General features: G+C 42.0%; 1 protein-coding gene across 1 annotated transcript in view; it reads left to right on the forward strand.

Annotated features, from left to right (window-relative positions):
* Positions 1-18,426, forward strand: part of SPATA22 (spermatogenesis associated 22) — a 30,188-nt gene that overhangs the window by 2,790 nt on the left and 8,972 nt on the right. Inside the window, exons 2-5 of the mRNA XM_070482579.1 lie at positions 4,831-4,946; positions 7,395-7,523; positions 9,476-9,536; positions 9,668-9,763. Of these exons, the coding sequence (XP_070338680.1) occupies positions 4,904-4,946; positions 7,395-7,523; positions 9,476-9,536; positions 9,668-9,763 (329 nt within the window). The 5' untranslated portion in view covers positions 4,831-4,903. The remainder of the gene's footprint in view (positions 1-4,830; positions 4,947-7,394; positions 7,524-9,475; positions 9,537-9,667; positions 9,764-18,426) is intronic.

Consider the following 18,426-nt stretch of genomic DNA (forward strand, 5'->3'; position numbering starts at 1 on the left):
AAGGCAGATTCTCAGACCTCTTCTGGAACCAGCATCCTTTCTCTCAGAATGCTTTTCCGTGACTGGAGACACAAGAATCAAATCAATGATCAGTGGGACTTAAAAAGCTATTTTGAAACATGCTTTAATTTCTTTCTTATGAAGTTTTTGGTTATTCTGTGTCGAATTCCTTAGGAATCTTCCTCACTTTTTGCCTCAATACTAGAGGAAAATCAACTGTTAGTAATTTTCAAATTGTTGTAATGCCTGAAAACGTCTTGGGGCACGCTTTATTTACTAACCAGATTATATGAGTTTATATAGACACAGTCTAACTTACTGGCAGCAGAGAACCTCTGCTGGAATGTGTTACTCAAGAGGGGGTCTTATTAGGCAAAACTATCCAGAACGCTAAGATGATTACATTCCTTTGGAGAACTGACTCCGAGCCAAATCCAATTTGATTTCATGCTCAATCATCCAGAAAGTCAAACATGTTCAAGTACTGAAAATACTACGTACTAGTAACACCAGATCGTTCAATAGGGGTACAACGAGAGTACATGACAACTGCAGGGTAGTTTAATTTATAACGTTTTTCTGCATATGTTATTTCAGTTTATTTCTATATCCATTTTATAAGACAGGGTGGGTTAGGTATTGACATCCCCATTGCAGGGGTCCATGAAAGAGAGGTTAAGTAACTTGGTTAATGTTCCTCAGCTACGAGGAGAAAACCAGGCCTGCGACCAGGTTTTCTGATGCTATGTCCAGTGTTTTCCACAGAACAACAGGGTGCTCCCTGTTATTTTTGGACTTCTCCAAAGTTTTAATTTTGCTCTTTTGGAATCCACATAAACAGTCACTACAGTGTGCTCAGGAAACAAACAAGCATACAAACAAAATACATGATGGAAATATAATATGTGAATGCTTCATAATACTTAATAAACCAATTCCTATGTTCTTCCTTGAAGAGATTATAACGCAGAGATAGAGAAAGCAAAATAATGAAATCTAAATTTATACATTAAAATTACTGTTCTCATCTGAGAAAAAGCCCCTGTAGATTTTGATTATCTATCCACATTTAATGTACAACTAACACTTCAGTGGGGAGATGCTGAAAATAAGAATAAATGTAACCGATGATGGTCACATTGTTTTGTTACTTTGGGTGTAAGAGTAGTAACTATGGCGAATTATTAACACTGGATTATGTTTTGTTTCTTTTCTGCCGATTTGTGGTTAGTTCTGTCCTTTGCCCTAGTCTCTGTAGAAGTGCTGCTTCAGTTATTTGCTCCCAGCTGGCACAAATGACTTGCATTTTGAGGCTTGTTTTATGGAATTTTAACAGATCAGCACTTTGAAGCACATTTAACATTCATAAATAAAGCTTCTCTTACATGTCAAAATGAATAACTTTCTGAGAGTTAATGAATTGCAGCAATTCTCTCCCATACTTACCTTGTTTATTGCGTACAGAGTTTTTCTTCTGTGGAAAGCTTTATTAGAAAAAAGGAGAGCATTTCCTCAGAACTAGAGCAACAGAGGCTTTTCATACTCTTATACCAAGTTAACTTCCGAAAGATTTTTAACTCCCTGTTTCCCAAAGCACACTAGATTTTTTGAGCCCTACCAAAACTACACATTTTCATTAGTTTAGTTCTTTTTTGAGAGTTCAGAGAACCAATAGTATACAAAGTGGAACCCTTTCTAGTTGTCAGTATCTCAATTAGGTTGAATATTTAATATTTGGAAGTACTTAAAAGAACAAGCCTAGGAACTTCCAGCACTACAAATGTTTTGTGGGTGCCTGATTTATCAGTAAAATAATGTAGTTTAAAACAAAGAGAGAGTAAATTTTTCATAGACATGGCTATCCAATAGAACAATGCCAGAAATTTTGTGGGACACCAATTTAAGGTGATGTTGTTTTCAGAACAGTATGACTGGGGGATAAGGAGAGTCTTCTTTCCAATATTAAACATAAGGTGTCTCCTACATAATGCATTTGTCCAGTGGGCAGGTAATCAAAGTACTCTCACTACTTCAATTTTCTCCTTTCACTGTGGCCCTATTGCTGTCACCCATCCTGACAACTTTCCAGGTGGAAATAAACAAATGATAACCAGAACAAAACAGGAAGAGAAAAATAAGTTTATAAACTGCTAGCAAAGATTCCACATTGCTCATGTCTGCTTTCTTCACAGATGTAGCACAGGATGTTGCTCATAGTGGGTTTAAAGGTTTTTTTGTTTTTTTTTAATGAGAAATGTATCTTTTAGGGGTGAGTGGGTGTTATATGTGTACATATGTATGTATGCATGTATATAACGGGTCGAAATCTGCTTCCCTGAAGCTTTTACTCATTTTTTAAAGTCTCCTCTCTTTTAGAACCACGGTGACTAACAAGTCTTTTTGACATTTTACTGTTGGAAGTCTTCTCTTTTCCAAATTAAATGACCTTATTCCTTCAAACTTATTTGTTAATTTGACATTCAAGGTCTCCTTTATCTGGTCTCAATCTGCCTCTAACCCTATCTCCTAACCACTCTGCTTAATGGACCCAACCTTCGGAGAAACTACGAATATGGTCCACAGTCCTCGGCCTTTACTGGAACCTTCCGTCTATCTCGGGGTCGTCTGCGCCTCTGCCCGGCACCTATCCCAGTCTTCAGATGGTCAGAAGATACGGTAACAACAGAACAACAGTCTGTGACCCCAGACAGCAAGAGAGTGACTAATCCGGGCCTATACGAAGTGCTCAAGGAACGCCAGCTACCGTCATTAGTAAGGGCTGACATCTGCGGGGCATTTATTGTGTGCCCGGACTGCTCACGGTCTCTCAATATTCTGAGCACAATTAGGCAAATGCCGTATCACTACTCTACCGAGGGGGAAATGGAGGTCTAGGGGGTAAATCACTTGTCCGAGATCAAAGGCCGGGAGGCCGCAGTCCAGCAGCCCCTGGGCTCAGGGGCAGCGCCATGGCTTCTCCCCACGCTGCCGCACCGGCCGGCCTGCCTACTGACCTCTCCATCCACCCGGCCTCGGCTCTCCCACCAGCCTCCTGGGGACCCTCAGAAACTCAGCTGGACCCCTAGGACCCGGTTTTCAGCCCTGCGGCCCTTGGGTCCTTCTCTTCCAGGCACCCTCCGTGGCGCCGGCGGCCTCTCATAAACTCCTGCCTAGAACCTGAGAAGTGACCGTGGGCGTGGGGAGAGGGCACAACTGTCGGATGAAACTTGGGCAGAGGCCGGCTGCCCAGCAGAGCTGCCCCCGCCTCACCGGCCACTAGCACAGGCCGGTCCCTCCCTGGGCAAAGCTCTAAGGAGGTAGACCATCCCCGCACCGCGTCCCTCAGAGCGCGAGAACGCGAGAGGAAGCACGTTCACGTCAGCGTCCCTGCGAGAGCTGCCGCACCTCTTTCTGTCACTGAGCCCAAGCCCCAAGGCCGTGGCCCCTGCGCTTGCGCGGTGGGCTGGCTGGGCAGGCGCGCATGCGCACGCTCGACTTCCCGCGCTTTTCCGGAGGTGGGGAGGCGGCGGTAGCTGACTGGGCTGTCGCAGCGGCGACGGTTGAGCGAGTCGAGGGACCCTAAGGGTTAAAGTTGCGTGTCGTGTCGGCAGGAGGGTCAAGATGGGAAAGGCTGATGTTTTTAGTTACTGAACTGCCCCCCGTCTCTGGGTCAGGAGGGATGGTTGGAAGAGACATGAGCTCTGACTGGAGCCCCTGCCCCCCTCCAGCGAGGGGCCGAAATGGGCCTCCGGGCCTCCGTGTGAGGCAACGGGCTCTGTGGCCATTCAAGTCTAATTGGAAGCTGGGGTGGGGTGCACTCAGAGTCCCGGCCGCAGGCTCAGCGGGCCAGGGGGGATGTTACACTTGTGTTTATTTTGTTTGCTTGATCCCCGGAAACGTAACGGCCGCCGAGGCCCCCTCTGGGTTTAGGCAGCAAGTTGCGTTGCTATTTCTGTGCTGAGAAGTTGCGTCACGTCTGTTTCGGTTCCTGAAATGGCGTCAGGAGCGTTTTCGAGAAGGGCCTGCTGTCTCCAGCTTCAAGCCCACGATAGGGAAACAAGGCAGAGGCCGTCCCTGCCCTTATGTTTCCCCTGTGCCATTCCATAAGCGATTTTGGAAATTAATATTCACCTCAGTATGATCTGCATTCATACTTAGTTGCGTTCGTGTCTGCCCGCCTCGCTGGGTAGTGAACTTGGGAGCAGAAATGGTCTCATTTAGGTTTGTTTCTTGCTTTTTCACACCACAGGTGTTTGTTGAATTCAATTGGGATTGAAATAGATTAGGAGGCAAAATAAACAGGGAAAAATTTGCAACAGCAATTCGGTTGTACAGAAAAAACTTGTTTTACCTGTTGAAGCTGTAGAAACTGAGTGGAAACTTGTGATTCCGATTATTCTGGATTTTAAGGGATGGGCAGGCACAGTGTTTTAAAGTGAGGCGCCGAGCGTGTTGTCACATGGCCGGTTCCGCCGTGTCTCCCCCCTGGCCTTGCAGGCATGTAGGATTGCCGGTGTCGTCGTCCGTTTCCCTCTTTATGGATCTGGTTCAGAATTATTCTCGTTGTGGCTCCTTGATTCTGAAATAAATGACACAGACCGCGTGAAAATCCGCACGTGTTTAGGAAGCAGCGTGGTAGCCACCTTAGTCCTCACTTATTTCGAACAGAGTTGCAAAGATGGGTTATGTTGTGAATTCTTCCTCAGAAAGCAAAGGACTCCATGAAGTGTTTGCATGATCAGGTTTTGAACCATGAATCCGGTGGATACCAGGTTAAGAATTAGATTTTGCTGTTGATAGACTGTGAGTCTCACGTTTCTTTCTTTGAAGGTTTAGCCAGACAACTTCATGTTGTAAATTGGGAGCGTGTAAGAAAAAGTGACAGTCTTTGATAGTGAAGGAAATGAAGAGAAACCTAAATGAAAGTTCAACTCGAAGTACAGCAGGTATGGAACAACGTTTAAATTTTTCTATATTCTGTAAATACCATGTAAAGCCTCTGTAGTTTTTAGATGGAACATTTTGGAAGGAACTTTTAAAAAGACTGCACATATAGTCTAGCCTCTTTACTTTTTAGGTCCAAGGAAATAAAATAACTTACTTAAGGCAAAACATTTGGTGTAGAGGTAAGAGTAAAATCACACTTTGCTGGATTTACTCTGCAAACCCTATGTACTTGTTCTGTGCTTTTAAGCTGAAAACAAAGAAATAGATATATTTGTATTTGTACTTGTGACTGACTTATTTAAAATATCTCCAGGGGCTGGCCCGGTTGCATAGTGGTTAAGTTCGCACGCTCTGCTTTAGAGGTCCAGGGTTCGTGGGTTCAGATCCCAGTATGGATCTAGCATCACCCGTCAAGCCACGCTATAGCAGCATCCCACATAAAATAGAGGAAGATTGGCACAGATGTTAGCTCAGGGTGAATCTTCCTCACGCGCACACACCAAAAAAAAAAAAAAAATTCCAGAATCACTTCTGTCTCCCTAACCGCTTCCCCTGCCATTTCCCCTGCTTTCCTAATTTGTTAGTTAAAGGACAGAGGGCAAGAGTAAGAGAACCAGGGGAATGATGAGAATGACAATGAAGATGGTAATAGCTATCATTTGTGGTGGATGTGCTGCATTCTAGACATTTAATTATACGTATTAATTTATTTAATCCTTACACCAACCCTCTGAGATAGGTATTATTACAGTCATACGTTGCTTAAGGATGGGGATACATTCTGAGGAATGTGTTGTTAGGCGATTTTGTCATCATGCAAACATCCTAGAGTGTACTTACACTAACCTAGATGGTCTAGCCTACTACACACCTGGGCTATATGGTCCTAATCTTGTGGGACCACTGTCGTATATGCAGCCCGTTGTTGACCAAAATGTCATCATGCGGTGCTTGACTGTATTACTGTTCCTGTTTTCCAGATGGGAAACTGCGACATAAAGAGGTTAAATAAGTAACTTATGAAGTGGCAGAACCAGTATTTGAACCTAGGAATCTGGCTCAAGGGTCCATGCTCCTAATCACTATATTATCCTGTCTCTCAGTATATGTCATTTTGGCACAACAAGTTTAAGGAAATTGCCCAAGTTTATGCTTAGAAGTTGTAATTCAAATGTACTTTGAAGTTGTAATTAAAACCCAGGCAGTCTGACTCCAGAGCGCACATCATTTTCCCAGCCTTTCATCAGAGAGTTTTCACAGAGTGTATGTTCTCCCGTAGTACAAGTGTTGATGGACCACCTAGAGTATGGTATGGTGGCAAGATGTCTGAACTGAGATTTAGGAAGCCTGGGTCCTATCTAGGTTCTTCCACTGTGGCAATGTGCAAGCATTTTGGACTTCTTTTTCCTTTGAGATCCCTTCTAGTTTTAGTGTTTATAAATTCTGACTTTTGGTTTGACTTGAGATCCAAGATCTCCCATCTGGAGGGTTTGGAGGTAGTTTTTATTCGCATTTGCATTGGATATTATCACTCTAAGGCATTCTCAGAATGATCCACAGAAAATATGCATTACAGACATGAGGAGTACTTGTTAAACCTGCAGAGTTTTGGAGACTGGCCTGGTGGCATGTGGTTAAGTTTGTGCGCTCTGCTTTGGCAGCCCGGGGTTTGCACGTCCAGCCTGGGTGTGGACCTACACACACTGCTCATCAAGCCATGTTGTGGCAGCATCCCACATACAAAGTAGAGGAAGATTGTTACAGGTGTTAGCTCAGCGTCAATCTTCCTCAAGCAAAAAAAAGAAGATTGGCAACAGATGTTAGCTCAGGGCCAATCTTCCTTACCAACCAGCACCCCCTCCCCCCAAAAAATTGCAGAGTTTTGGCTTTTAAACCAAATCTATTGAAATAAAATTTGTGAGAGTAGGGTCTAGGAACTAGCATGTTAAGCACAATTCCAGATAAATTTAGTCTAGCTAAAGTTTGAAAACTGTGGCCTTAAAGGGTATGCTACCATAGTCCAAAGAGTGGTTGGGGTTTTGGAAAGCATGGGTCAAAGTTTGGTTCTCTCTCACCTCTTTTGTACTTGAAGGGTCTTCTCCAATTGATAAGGTAATAGGCAAGCACAGGAGGGGAATGAGGAAAACAAAAAAGTGGATTTGGAAAGAGTTGGGAGATGAGGGAGAAGATGGGAATTACTTTCAAATGAGGAATTAAGGCAATGTTAACGTAGAACAAGGAGGTGTTTTTAGAGAGACAAATGAGGCTATCCAGGATCTTAAAAAGAGAATATAACAATCAATCCAAAGATATAAAAATATATCTATAATAAATATAAAATTGACATATAGAAGTAGACAAGTTGTATATTATTATGTGCTAGTAATTATTCTATAATTAGATCCATTTACCTATTATGTACTAATTTATTGGCACGTTCACTTTAGGCTGTTTGCCTGTACCGTTGTTCAATCAGAAAAAACGGAATAGACAGCCATTAACCTCCAATCCACTTAAAAATGATCCAGGTATCAGTACTGCTTCTGACAGTTATGATTTCCCTCCTCTACCAACAGGTAAGAAAATAAGGTGAAAATTTTCAGAGAATAAGAACTAGGATTATAGCAAATTACCATTTCTATTTTATTATGATGGAAATAGAAAGCTTTTTTTTTTTAAAATTCTTTCCACTCTCCAAATATAGGGATTACTTGGCTCTTTCTGAACATTCCACTACAGTAGTTTGAGTTTCCTTGTCTACAAGGGTGGCTTAGCATTTAAATGGAGTATCTTAGATCTGGGGGCTTTGTTCTAATGAAGTAGTAATGTACATTGTAAAGATTTTTTTTTCTTTTTCAAGACACACAATGTATATTGTGACTTACATATTTGGTGGTAAAGAATATGGAAACTCAGGTTGCCTCAGGAATAGGGATAAGTGTGCACGGGAACACAGGAAAAATGGAAGAAAACAGACCTTAGGAGGTACAAGCCCGGGAATTTCTGGTGCTTCGCCCTAGTCTTTTTTCTCTTCTTGTACCATTTTTGCCTGTCTTTGTTCCTTGGCTCTTTATTCTCTTATCCAGTTGGCTTCTTATAGCTTCAGCTAGCACATGAACTAAGTTGCCCTTGCTGGGAGTTAACATAACCTCTTAGTCCTAGTTCTCAGAGTCCATTGTTGACTCCCCTCTGGATCTCTTGATTCAAATTCTAGAGGCAGAGGTCTTCTGGTCCAGCTCATCTTTTTAAGCGAGGTCACCAAAATCTTGGTTTAGCTTTATAGTTAGGCCTCTCATCTCTGAAACAGTTAGCTATGGTAGTGGGTGCTGGGAGCTCTTAATGTTTGCTGACTTTTTACTTCTTTCCAGAAGAAGGCATAACCAGACAGACATTCTGAAATATACTTGGTTCATGCTGATTATATACATTTACATTTTTGGGGGCACATTTAAAAAATCTTTAATAGGATCATATGCAACTAAAATTTTAAAGTCTCTTTATATATATATTATATGTTATATATATATATATATCAATACTTGTATTGTTAATTCCATCCAGTGTGCCACTATAGACCTTAATCTACTTCTAAATCTATAATTATTTTGTTTTCTTCCATATTTGAGGAATTTGAAGTGTGAATTTCATATTATTCCCACTTTTATGGTTAAAAAATGAAAAGTTCACATAGATGTGCGTAAGTGGGCATTTATCTGGCATCCTCTGCCATTTAAAAAATTCCCTACCATTTGAAATATTTTTATAGGTAGCATAAATGTTAACCTTGAAAAATAACAACAGTTTGAGCTACTCCTTAGGGAAGTGTGCATCCTCCTGAAATATTGAACTCTCCAAGCTCTGACTGGGATTACTATCTGTCAGAGATATAATAAGGTTCTTATATTGGTAAGAGATAGGAGTAGGTCAGTGTTTTTCAAATTTTTGTCTTGATCGATTAGTCACATTGGGAAACAACCAGTCTTTTAAAAAAAGAAATAGAAGAGAATAGAGTAGAATAGAATAGAAAATATCAGTATATCACATATAGTAAGGGTAAAAATTGATGGTGAAATTTTATATTCCCTCCTCTCTCTCTTTCTTTGTCTCTCTCTGTCTTTGTCTCTGTCTCTCTCTCTCACACACACACACACATGCATGGACACTGAGCATATATATGTTCTGAGTTATGATGTATTTCTTGCTGTGGGTTGGGATCAAAAAAGTTTAAGAAACATTGATTATGCTGAATTCATATTATAAAGTATAAGGTACTACATTAGGATTGATTGTGGAAGAGATACAAATTAAACTATTACCTTTGCTTAAAATACATTGGGGAAGAAAGATAAAAATTAATAAGGCAAGCTGTGAAAAGTTCCACCACAAACTGCTGTTGAAGAATAAATCCATATCTTTAAGTTCTTTTCTTCTTCAAGCTTTCAACTCCCCAAATTAAATAAATATGAAATAATTATTTTAAAAGATGCTACCTATATTACTTTTATCTATGCTATTTATATCTTTTGAGATTGGGCCTGGGACGCTATGAATCCAGAGTTGCCTCCTTTAACGAAAGCAATGAACACAGGGTATGTGGAAAAATATACACCAATAAATGTGTGTGTCTGTTACTGACTGATATTATTCTTCTATGTATATTTTACATTTCTCAATTTGGGAACAAACTATTAATATTTAATAAGACTTGTTTCCTTGAAAGGCAAGCACCACATTCAGTTTCTCATCCCCTGAGAAATCAAGATTTTGTGTCTACGTCTATTCAGTCAAATACTGAAAGGAGCAAGAGTGATTGGAGGTGAGTCTACTTACGATTTCTCTTTCTTCTTCTATTCCTTCTTCTCCTTCCCCTCTCTTCCTCTCCTCTCCTCCCTCCTCCTCCATCTCTTCCTCTTTTCTCAGACAGAATTACATTTAGGAAATTTCTATACTTAATAACTAACTACAGCAATATTAGCTATGTTTTATAAAAGAAGTTAGGAGAACGTGATAGTTAAAACTTTGAAAATAGGTAAATTTAGCAGTGATTATGTTTCCAAAGAATTCTTCATGTTATAATGAAATTTCTGTTGATACTTATCAGCATGAGTTGATTTTGCTATTGATCATTAATGATCCAAGTGGCAATAGTAAAGAGTCAGGAATATAACTGTATCTTAATGTTGGCTATATTTAAAAATAGAATGCTCAGTCTTACCCCAGTAAGACAGTCAGCTCCAAGGTAAATAGAATGGAATAAGACAGAAAGATGGAGAGGAAAATCCATGGGCATCTGCAGTGGTAGGGGCTCAAGAAATGAAGAGGACCATCAAGGAAGATGGTGAGGGTACTTCTGGGTCATTGCCATGAGGATCTAAGTGTAATGCCTAAAGATTATGAAAAAAATGAATAGATAGAAAAACAACATGGATTATTTTTTAGGTTGGATTTTAGTATTCTTGGCTAAGTGGCAACTACTGAAGGAAATAATTTTGAGAACAAAGTATTGGAGAAACAACAGCAAACATGTATATCAGTCATTGTTTAGTGCATGAATATCTTATTTTAATGATCCTTACAACAGCTCTTTGAAGTTAATATTACCCTTACTTTTATTAGATAAAGATACTATATTTTTTAAAAGGGGCAAACTTTTAATAAAGTGGTTAATACATCAAAACAATATTTTTATTTTTTTTTTATTAATGTTATGATGGATTACAAGCTTGTGAAATTTCAGTTGTACATTTTTGTTAGTCATGTTGTGGGTACACCACTTCCCCCTCCGTGCCCTCCCCCCACCCCCCCTTTTCCCTGGTAACCACCGATCAGATCTCCTTCTCAATATACTAATTTCCACCTATGAGTGGAGTCATATAGAGTTCGTCTTTCTCTGACTGACTTATTTCGCTTAACATAATGCCCTCGAGGTCCATCCACATTGTTGTGAATGGGCCAATTTCGTCTTTTTTTATGGCTGAGTAGTATTCCATTGTGTATATATACCACATCTTCTTTATCCAATCATCAGTTTCTGGGCATGTAGGCTGGTTCCACGTCTTGGCTATTGTAAATAATGCTGCGATGAACATAGGGGTGCAACGGACTCTTGAGATATCTGATATCAGGTTCTTAGGATAGATACCCAGTAATGGGATGGCTGGGTCATAGGGTATTTCTATTTTTAACTTTTTGAGAAATCTCCATACTGTTTTCCATAGTGGCTGTACCAGTTTGCATTCCCACCAACAGTGTATGAGGGTTCCTCTTTCTCCACAACCTCTCCAACATTTGTCGTTCTTGGTTTTGGATGTTTTTGCCAATCTAACGGGGGTAAGGTGATATCTTAGTGTAGTTTTGATTTGCATTTCCCTGATGATTAGCGATGATGAACATCTTTTCATGTGTCTATTGGCCATATTCATATCTTCTTTTGAGAAATGTCTGTTCATGTCCTCTGCCCATTTTTTGATCGGGTTGTTTGTTTTTTTGTTGTTAAGCAGTGTGAGTTCTTTGTATATTATGGAGATTAACCCTTTGTCGGATAAGTGGCTTGTAAATATTTTTTCCCAATTAGTGAGCTGTTTTTTTGTTTCAATTCTGTTTTCCCTTGCCTTGAAGAAGCTCTTTAGTCTGATGAAGTCCCATTTGTTTATTCTTTCTATTGTTTCCCTCAACTGAGGAGTTACAGTGTCCGAAAAGATTCTTTTGAAACTGATGTCAAAGAGTGTACTGCCTATATTCTCTTCGAAAAGACTTATTGTCTCAGGCCTAATCTTTAGGTCTTTGATCCATTTTGAGTTTATTTTGGTGTGTGGTGAAAAAGAATGGTCGATTTTCAGTCTTTTGCATGTGGCTGTCCAGTTTTCCCAGCACCATTTGTTGAAGAGACTTTCTTTTCTCCCTTGTAGGCCCTCTGCTCCTTTGTCGAAGATTAGCTGTCCATAGATGTGTGGTTTTATCTCTGGGCTTTCAATTCTGTTCCATTGATCTGTGGACCTGTTTTTGTACCAGTACCATGCTGTTTTGATCACTGTAGCTTTGTAGTATGTTTTGAAATCGGGGATTGTGATTCCGCCGGCTTTGTTTTTCTTGCTCAGGATTGCTTTAGCAATTCGTGGTCTTTTGTTCCCCCATATGAATTTTAGGATTGTTTGTTCAATTTCTGTGAAGAATGTTCTTGGGATTCTGATTGGGATAGCATTGAATCTGTATATTGCTTTAGGTAGTATGGACATTTTAACTATGTTTATTCTTCCAATCCATGTGCAAGGAATGTTTTTCCATCTCTTTATGTCATCGCCTATTTCTTTCAAGAAAGTCTTGTAGTTTTCATTGTATAGATCCTTCACTTCCTTGGTTAAGTTTATCCCAAGGTATTTTATTCTTTTCGTTGCGATTGTGAATGGGATAGAGTTCTTGAGTTCTTTTTCTGTTAGTTTATTGTTAGTGTATAGAAATGCTACTGATTTATGCACGTTAATTTTATACCCTGCTACTTTGCTGTAGTTGTTGATTATTTCTAATAGTTTTTCTGTGGATTCTTTGGGGTTTTCTATGTATAAGATCATGTCGTCTGCAAACAACGCGAGTTTTACTTCTTCGTTACCTATTTGGATTCCTTTTATTTTTTTTTCCTGCCGAATTGCTCTGGCCAGCACCTCCAGTACTATGTTGAATAGGAGTGGTGAAAGTGGGCACCCTTGTCTTGTTCCTGTCCTCAGAGGGATGGCTTTCAGCTTTTGTCCATTGAGTATGATGTTGGCTGTGGGTCTATCATATATGGCCTTTATTATGTTGAGGTACTTTCCTTCTATACCCATTTTACTGAGGGTTTTTATCATAAATGGGTGTTGGATCTTGTCGAATGCTTTCTCTGCGTCTATTGAGATGATCATGTGGTTTTTGTTTTTCATTTTGTTGATGTAGTGTATCACGTTGATTGACTTGCGGATGTTGAACCATCCCTGTGTCCCTGGTATAAATCCCACTTGATCATGGTGTATAATCTTTTTGATGTATTGCTGTAATCGGTTTGCCAAAATTTTGTTGAGGATTTTTGTATCTATGTTCATCAGTGATATTGGCCTGTAGTTCTCCTTCTTTGTGTTGTCCTTGTCAGGTTTGGGGATCAGAGTGATGTTGGCTTCATAGAATGTGTTAGGGAGTTCTCCATCTTTCTCAATTTTCTGGAACAGTTTGAGGAGAATAGGTATTAAGTCTTCTTTGAATGTTTGGTAGAATTCTCCAGAGAAGCCGTCTGGTCCTGGACTCTTGTTTTTGGGGAGGTTTTTGATTACCGTTTCTATTTCCTTACTTGTGATTGGTCTATTCAGATTCTCCATTTCTTCCTGATTCAGTTTGGGGGGATTGTAGGAGTCTAGGAATTTGTCCATTTCTTCCAAGTTGTTCAATTTGTTGGCATATAGTTTTTCATAGTATTCTCTTATGATCTCTTGTATTTCATTGGTATCTGTTGTGATTTCTCCTCTCTCATTCCTGATTTTATTAATTTGCGCTTTCTCTCTTCTTTTCTTGGTGAGTCTGGCTAGGGGTTTGTCAATTTTGTTAATTCTTTCGAAGAACCAACTCTTTGTTTCATTGATCCTTTCTATTGTCTTTTTTGTTTCAATATCGTTTATTTCTGCTCTTATTTTTATTATTTCCCTCCTTCTACTGACTCTGGGCTTTGTTTGTTCTTCTTTTTCTAGTTCCGTTAGGTGTCGTTTGAGGTTGCTTACGTGAGCTTTTTCTTGTTTAGTGAGGTGAGCCTGTATTGCGATGAATTTCCCTCTTAGGACTGCTTTTGCTGCATCCCAAATGATTTGGTATGTCGTGTTCTCATTTTCATTTGTCTCCAGATAATATTTGATTTCTTCTTTAATTTCTTCAATGATCCATTGTTTGTTGAGAAGCGTGTTGTTTAGTCTCCACATTTTTGCACCTTTCTCTGCTTTTTTCTTGTAGTTGATTTCTAGTTTAATAGCGTTATGATCAGAAAAGATGCTTGATATTATTTCAACTCTCTTGTATTTATTGATGTTTGCTTTGGTTCCCAAAATATGGTCAATCCTTGAGAATGTTCCATGTGCACTTGAGAAGAATGTGTAACCTGCTGTTTTTGGATGAAGTGTTCTATATATATCTATTAAGTCCATCTGGTCTAATTTTTCATTTAATTCTATTATTTCCTTGTTGATTTTCTGTCTGGATGTTCTGTCCATTGGTGTTAATGGTGTGTTGAGGTCCCCTACTATTATTGTATTGTTGTTGATGTCTTCTTTTAGTTCTATTAAGAGTTGCTTTACAAATTTTGGTGCTCCTGTGTTGGGTGCGTATATATTTATAAGTGTTATGTCTTCTTGGTGGAGAGTCCCTTTTATCATTATATACTGTCCCTCTTTATCTTTCTTTATCTGTTTTGCTTTGAAATCTACCTTGTCTGATATTAGTATAGCGACACCTGCTTTCTTTTGTTCATTATTAGCTTGGAGTATTGTTCTCCATCCCTTCACTCTGAGTCTGTGTTTGTCTTTGGGGCTGAAGTGTGTTTCCTGGAGGCAGCATATTGTTGGATCTTGTTCTTTGATCCATCCTGCCACTCTGTGTCTTTTGATTGGGGAGTTCAATCCATTTACATTTAGAGTGATTATTGAGACGTGGGGGCCTACCACTCCCATTTTGTGTCTTGTTTTCCGGTTTTCTTCAGTTTCCTTTGTTTCTCGTCCCATGGTTTAATCTGTTCTGATGTAGAGCTGCTACTCTCTGTTGTTGTCCTTCTACTTATCTCCTCTGCTCTTGGTTTTGTAGCCCCTTTCCTTTTTTGGATTTTTCAGGAATGAGGGTTTTCCTGAGGATTTCCTGAAGAGGAGGTTTTGTGGCAATGAACTCCCTTAATTTTTGTTTATCTGGGAAGGTTTTTATTTCTCCATCGTATTTGAAGGATATTTTCGCTGGGTAGAGAATTCTCGGCTGTAGATTTTTGTCCTTCAAATTTTTGAATATATCATTCCACTCTCTTCTAGCCTGTAAAGTTTCTGCTGAGAAATCTGCTGATAGCCTGATGGGGGTTCCTTTGTAGGTTAGTTTCTTTTGCCTGGCTGTCCTTAATATTTTCTCCTTGTCGTTGACTTTTTCTAGCTTCACTACTATATGCCGTGGAGTTGGTCTTCTTGCGTTGATAAAGTTTGGAGATCTATTGGCTTCTGTCACCTGAAGATCCATCTCCCTCACCAGATTTGGGAAGTTCTCAGCCATTATTTCTTTGAATAGGTTTTCTGCCCCTTTCTCCTTCTCTTCTCCCTCTGGTATACCTATAATCCTTACGTTGCATCTCCTAATTGTGTCTGATAATTCTCGGAGAGTTTCTTCATTTCTTTTATGTCTTGCTTCTCTCTCCTCCTCTGCCTGCAACAATTCTATATTGCCATCTTCCAAATTGCTAATTCTTTCCTCCATATTATCGGCCCTACTGTTCAGAGCATCTAGATTTTTCTTAATCTCCTCTATTGTGTTCTTCATTTCCAATATTTCTGTTTGGTTCTTCTTTATCGTATCAAACTCTTTTGTGACATAGCTCCTGAACTCGTTGAGTTGTCGGTCAGAATTCTCTCTTAACTCATTGAGAATCTTAATGATGGCTGTTTTGAAGTCATCGTCATTTAGGTTATATATCTCATTTTCTTTGGGATTGTTTTCTGTGTATTTGTTGCTTTCTTTCTGTTCTGGAGATTTAATGTATTTTTTCATATTGCTTGATGTTGTTGATTTGTGCCTCCGCATGGAGATAGAGTTTAGTTGCTCCTTTCACTTGTTTCAGCTGCTGCGGTGGGAGGAGCAGCTGTTTATATTTCACCAACCAGGAACCCTGTCCATAGTTGCTACCTGGGCCTGGGCCCCTCTTCGTAGCCACAGTGGCCCCTTGGATTCCCTCCTCTGCCGTGGGGGCCGTCACAGGGGGGCTTCAGGCTGCAGGTGCCTACTGTTGCAGCCCACCTAGATGTGCTCTCTCCTTGGGGTCTGCAACGGTGTTATGGGCTTTTTCAGCGGCCAGGGGTGGGATCACTTATATTTGTCGCTCCGTTGCTGTCGGCACCCACCAAATCTCACTTGTCCTCTATGGGTCGCAGGAGAGCTATTGGCATCTTCTACAGTCTGTGGTTGGTACACCTAGCTATGCTGCTTTTGCCCTGGGGTCTTCCAGCCTTGTGGCTGGCGGCTGGGTGCCTTCTACTGGTGCTGTGCAGAGGCTTTCCCTAAGGCTGCTGTGAGCCTGTAGGGTTTCCCCCTAGGCTACTAAGCTGGGTCTCTGGAACTCTCTCCAGCCCCAGTCCTCTCTGAGATCTCCGGCAATCCCTAGCCTCACGGGGTGGGCAACGGCAGCTGGGGGTCGCCCCGCCCTCTGGGATTCTCTCCGGGCCTCTCCCGGAGCCGTGAATGCTCGGCGTGGCCCCTCTGCTAACGGCAGACAGAGAGTTTTGTCTGCTGCCTGGCGGAGCTCCGGCGCTTCCCCTCCGGGTCGCAAAACCGGCCTTTGAAAGTTCCCCCCGCCCCGGTTCTCTCCGAGATCTCCGGCAATCCCTAGTCCCACGGGGCGGGCAACGGCAGCTGGGGGTCGCCCCGCCCTCAGGGCTTCTCTCCGGGCCTCTGCCGGGAGCCCTGAATGCTGGGCGTGGCCCCTCTGCTAATGGCAGACAGAGAGTTTTGTCTGCTGCCTGGCGGAGGTCCGGCGCTTCCCCTCCGGGTCGCCGGACCGGCCTTTGAAAGTTCCCCCCGCCCTGGTCCTCTCCGAGATCTCCGGCAATCCCTAGCCCCACGGGGCAGGCAACGGCAGCTGGGGGTCGCCCCGCCCTCTGGGATTCTCTCCGGGCCTCTGCCGGAGCCGTGAATGCTCAGCGTGGCCCCTCTGCTAACGGGAGACAGAGAGTTTTGTCTGCTGCCTGGCGGAGCTCCGGCGCTTCCCCTCCGGGTCACAGAACCGGCCTTTGAAAATTCCCCCAGCCCCGGTCCTCTCTGAGATCTCCGGCAATCCCTAGTCCCACGGGGCGGGCAACGGCAGCTGGGAGATCTCCGTGTCCTCCGTGTCTCTCTCTGGGACCCTCCGGGCGCCCCGAGCACCAGGCTGGGTCTCCCCGCCAATGGCGGGGAGAGACTCTCCCCGCGGGCTCAGGTGTGCAACTCCAAAGTTTCCCTCTGCGTTTAGGAGTAATTGCAGGGGGTTTAGGTAGGGTTCTGGTCACCTGTTTCCACCGTCGCTCCTCTGTTGTGTTCTCGCTCCTGCCCTAGATGTGTGTGGATCCTCTGGGGGCGTCCGTTGGAAGAAAGCCGCTTGCGGGTACTAGGCTGCCCGTCGGGGTCGGAGAGTTTTCACCTATTTCCACATCCTCCCGGAGGAAAGTCCATCCGCCTTCCGATGTATAGTCGCGTGGGTGTCTCAGACGTCCTGAGATGCTGTCTGGATATCCTTTGTCAAGCGATAAGTGTCCAAACGATTGTAGGCTCGAGGGGCGAGAGACAAAGAGGACTACTCACGGCGCCATCTTGGCTCTTCTCCACAATATTTTTATTTTTAAAAAATTAGTTTTGACATTATTACTCACGCTAGTTTCTTCAAGACCAGTCAGAAACTTTCTTCAGGACCAGGGCTTGAAGCTGGGCCTATTCAGTGGTTTGAGGTGGTTCTTTGAGACACAATTCCAGCTGCAGGTGCTAGGAGGAAATCCATTCTGACGGGCATTAGTCAGAGAATGAGGTAACATTGTAATCTGGACAGGAAGCCAGAATTGGATATTCCAGTTTGAAATAATAGATGATCTATATCAGACAGTTGGAATATAACAGAAAATCCAGAAGCAGAAAACATTTGAAAACCTAGGTAGGTAGTTGGAAATCTGTTGAAGATCTTTTAACTGGTTCTATGCTTAGATTTAGAATCTAGGCTGTAACTTCACATCCATCTGGGCCTAAGAACAGCCTGTCCTTGAGAAGAATCTCAGGGAGACACTGCTTCCTGCCCTGCTCAGGAGCCACTACAACTGAGGCTTCACGGTCTGCTTGGGATGTTGAGCACCTGGCTTAGTTGGATCGGCTGCTGAAGCAGCATCTTGTGTGTGGGCACACCCCGCAAGATCAAAGGACTGCAGTTCTCCCAGCGCTGGTCTCCAGGCTAGGAACACCTCTTGAGCAAAATGTTGGAGGAAGTTGCAGATGTGCTGTTACTAATAAGCACTTGTGAAGCTGAAAGAAAGTTTCCTAAACTATGAATAATAAAAGAATTTCCATGGCTATGAGAAAGCAAAGAGAAAATTCCTATTCCCTCTATTGAAAAATAAAAATACTGCCATAAAGGGGCTGGCCCCGTGGCCGAGTGGTTAAGTTCACGTGCTCCGCTGCAGGTGGCCCAGTGTTTCGTTGGTTTGAATCCTGGGCGCGGACATGGCACTGCTCAGCAAACCACGCTGAGGCAGCGTCCCACATGCCACA

The sequence above is a fragment of the Equus asinus genome, chromosome 13 (genome assembly GCF_041296235.1).
Source record: "Equus asinus isolate D_3611 breed Donkey chromosome 13, EquAss-T2T_v2, whole genome shotgun sequence".
Lineage (NCBI taxonomy): Eukaryota > Metazoa > Chordata > Mammalia > Perissodactyla > Equidae > Equus > Equus asinus.